Here is a 3,826-nt window from a genome sequence, read left to right on the forward strand (position 1 = left end):
GAAAAGAGTCAAACAATCCTGCAGCCTTGAGCTAGCTCAACCATTTAAGACCACAATTTGCCCATGGCACATCACTCCTCTTCAAAGTGGGAGTGTTTTAAATTTTATGAAAGGCTAGATTTTTATCCTTGCCATCAAAGTAGAGGTAAGAATGAAAACTCCAACTCTCACTTCTCTATTCTTGTGGGCCTACTAAACCTTGAAGACTCCCAATAGTAGGCTATACCATTAAGTTGAAACCCAATATTTCATACTTCAAGTCATTTTATTACTCTTTCAATGTTATTTTAACAACATTGCTGTGAAGTAAATAAATGAAAGAAACAGGTCAACACTGAAACCTCTTTTCGGTTTTGTTGGGCAGCATCCTCGAGTGGGTGGGATCAATCATCCATCAATCAACTGGATGTTTGTTCCCATTGGTTCGTTCGTTCAGATGACTGCGTGGGCTGCGTGAATAAAAGAATGGAGAGTGCGCTGAGTCGAAATAAGAGCTAACCGTGGATGGATAAAGAGTGATTCGGAAAAAATAAGTTTCAACCAGTTTCCCCAAGTGATTGCCTTGGCGCTTGGAGAACAAGCAAGCTTTGTTCAAACAAGGTAATGGACTAAATTTCGTGGTAAATTTCATACAAAAGCTTTTGGATATTAGATTCCCAATGATAAATAAATAAGAATTGAAACAATGACTAAATCTGGATAAATAAGGCTCTTTAAACCCTTAAACGTCATTAATGGATTGTTGAAGAACTTCAAATACGCCAGGCAGGTCTGGCATTTCAAATGGGCTAAACAGATTCATGTACTTATAGCCTGCACTGCTTGTTTGTATTCTTATCTTGTACCAGGAATCACTGTAGATGATGGAGTGGTATGTTTTGGTGTTGACGCTGAGCTTGCCAACCTTGAGTCGGGCAGATTGCTCAGCGCAGTGTCTGAGATGCGCGCAACAGATCTCCGATCTGAACACTGCAGTCAGCCGCTTGGTAAGATTACTCTCAGTTCTCTTCACTTTTAAGCGTTTATGTCATAGTTTTGGTGAGCTTTACATTTTAGACAAGTTTTTCTTTTTTCTCTCTCTCTTAAGTAAATGTGATGAGCAAGAGATGTACAAATGGAAAAAGCATCTGCAAATTACTTTATACAAAATCAAACATTTCTGAATGAAAATTAGAAATACTTATCCTTCAGGAAAACGTTTTAAAGCTTGAGGAAAATCGTCGTGTCCGTTGTCATTTGTGAAGAAACTGCGCCCATCTCTTTTCGCGCCATTTCAGCACCACGGAGAGCGGCAAAATTGCGCGCTCTTTTATAGATTGTTTTGCATTTTCTATAGTCTACTGACAAGTGAAAAATGTCAGAAATGCCCTTTAATACTAAAACAAAAGATCAGCTGTGCATGAAGCTTCTTTGCAGCGCTTCAGATAGCAAGAAAAACGTTTGGTTCCCCAAAATATACTAAAGGGTGCGTTCTTGATTGAGGATTAGACAACATACTGTAAACCCCAACGCTCAAAGTCTTTAACTGTATTGAGTAGGGATAATTAAATCATTCAATTGAGTTCAAATAAATGAATCTTGATGAGTATTTAGAACGTTTTCTTTTGAGTTCACGAAACTGACACCTTTTAAGTAACCGGAACTGTTTTATTGTTTTGAGTTTAATGAACTTAATTTTTGGGGGGTTTGGTAAGCTCAAATTGGGCAGGGGATTTCTTGTTCCCGGCATGCTTTGCATGGGACTCGATAGGGAAAGTAAACGTTAAAATTAAGTGTTATTTTATGTGTTTTTGCAATATGAATGCAAAGGGGGGAAACTTGGTTGTAGTGTTTTGTTATGTTGCCATTTAGAAGAGTTTCAGTTATGTTGGAGTTTTGGGGGTTTCCATTACGGTGAAGAGTGGAGCTTGAGCTATATGTTGAGGACCGATACCAGCTATATATCTTTCTTACTGCTTTATCCATTATTAAGCAAGTCATTAGATAATGGGTGAATAAAGTGATGGAAAAAAAATCTGGTGTTTTACTCAAAATTTCAAGTTAAATGCCATCAAAATGTAGGAGTTAGCTTACTCAAATGTTTAAGTTTAGAGCAATTAGCATGGATAAGTAGTACAAAATTAAAACCTGACAGTTCCACTTAAATTTGGAATTTATTAACTTAAAAAAATTGATGTAACTGATTACCTCAAATTTTTTGAGTTCTGCTAACTTATTCGGGTTTATAGTGAGTATACTATAGATGACAATATAACAGTGTGTTTTTCTAAAGAAGTAGAGGATATATATTATATATATTTTTTAACTTCAAAAGTTTCTCCTAAAGCATCAGGCTGTTGTGGTTGTTCTAACTGAAACCTTTATATTTAAGAGTGGATTCAAGTTAAACCTACTTTCTTCTTTTCCAGACTTGTATCTTAGCATGTGAAGGAGCCGTCCCATCTAGTACACTAAAAAGATGTGAGAAGGCTCTACAGGACCTTTCAAATGAATTAGCGGACCTCAACGCCGATGTTGACGGAGAACGAAGCGCGTTAAAGACGGAGGATCTCCAAGAGCCGGAGGCATCAAACCTGGTCAAACGATACGGGGGATTCATAAAGAGGATCGATAAAAATAAAAATAAATTACTCGCCTCGCCCTGGAAGGAGAACGCCGTACTAAAAGGATTCTTCGCGAAGAAATACGGAGAACCGCTCTCGAAACTGGGCGAGAGAGACGTCCCGTCGATAACCGAAGACGATGAGGGGGACGATATTATGGATGAAAATGAAACGGGAGTTTACGATAACGACCTTCCTTTAAACGAAGTCAAACGTTACGGAGGTTTCCTCCGTAAATTTGGTCCAAAGCAACGCGACTTCGTGGATGACAACAGCCGGCAGGTGTTGCAGAAAAGATACGGCGGTTTCATGCGAAGAATTCGCCCGAAGTTGAGGTGGGACAACCAGAAGCGATACGGCGGCTTTTTACGTCGTCATTTTAAAATTTCAGTGCGCTCTGACGAAGAACCCTCATCGTACGAGGACTACAGTTTATAGGTTACTGTATCATTGATAATTCAATTACTACTCATTTCACAGTATATTTTCTCCTCACAAATGTCATGATTTCATACGTGCTGTTCCAAACTGGCTGCTAACCTCTGGAAGCCATCAATCACGAATGACAGTCGTGTGTCAATCATGTGTTCAGGACGTTTTAACTGACCAACCACTTGTTGTTTCCCGTTACCCCAGTGTAAACAAAGAAAACACACTGCAGACAATGCTTGTTTAAAATGACAAATAAAGGGCAAGAACTTTACCAGCTAAAATTGCACTGGAAATATGTTTTGTGTGACTTTTCTTCTCCAAGTATCTATATAAAAAGGGCCTTGTGCATTTCCAAAAACATTAAAAGGGAACCCAGATAGCACACGTACATCTCTGAGATGTCTGTTTTAGATCTTTTCATTTGGAAAGCATCACAATCTAATAAACATCTGCTAAACATCTTACAAAGATCAGATTTACAAACATTCTACATCATAAACGTCTAAAAGACATCTGCTGAATGTCTTATTGACATCCGAGGGAAAACAACCTAAAACCTCATATTGCAGATGAGCAAACAATCTTCCAGATGTAAACACACACATAAAATACCCTGATAGCACACATACATCACCGAGACGTCTATTTGATATGTGTGTTTACATCTGGAAGACGCATTTTTTAGATTGTTTGTTCATCTGCAATACGGCTATAAGACGTCTCTTCTTGGATGTCAATAAGACATTCAGCAGATGTCTTTGAGACGTTTTTGATTGGGAATGTTTGTAAAT

The 3,826-nt window shown here is 38.3% G+C and overlaps 1 protein-coding gene across 1 annotated transcript; it reads left to right on the forward strand.

Moving 5' to 3' along the window:
• Positions 1 to 505: 505 nt before the first annotated feature.
• On the forward strand, positions 506 to 3,302 carry LOC127420177 (proenkephalin-B-like). Its single transcript, XM_051662232.1, has 3 exons — positions 506 to 600; positions 849 to 986; positions 2,409 to 3,302. Exons 2-3 carry the CDS (start codon positions 861 to 863, stop codon positions 3,039 to 3,041), a joined length of 759 nt encoding a protein of 252 aa, XP_051518192.1. The 5' UTR covers positions 506 to 600; positions 849 to 860; the 3' UTR covers positions 3,042 to 3,302.
• Positions 3,303 to 3,826: the final 524 nt, after the last annotated feature.

This window comes from Myxocyprinus asiaticus, chromosome 29 (genome assembly GCF_019703515.2).
Source record: "Myxocyprinus asiaticus isolate MX2 ecotype Aquarium Trade chromosome 29, UBuf_Myxa_2, whole genome shotgun sequence".
NCBI classification, from domain to species: Eukaryota; Metazoa; Chordata; class Actinopteri; order Cypriniformes; family Catostomidae; genus Myxocyprinus; species Myxocyprinus asiaticus.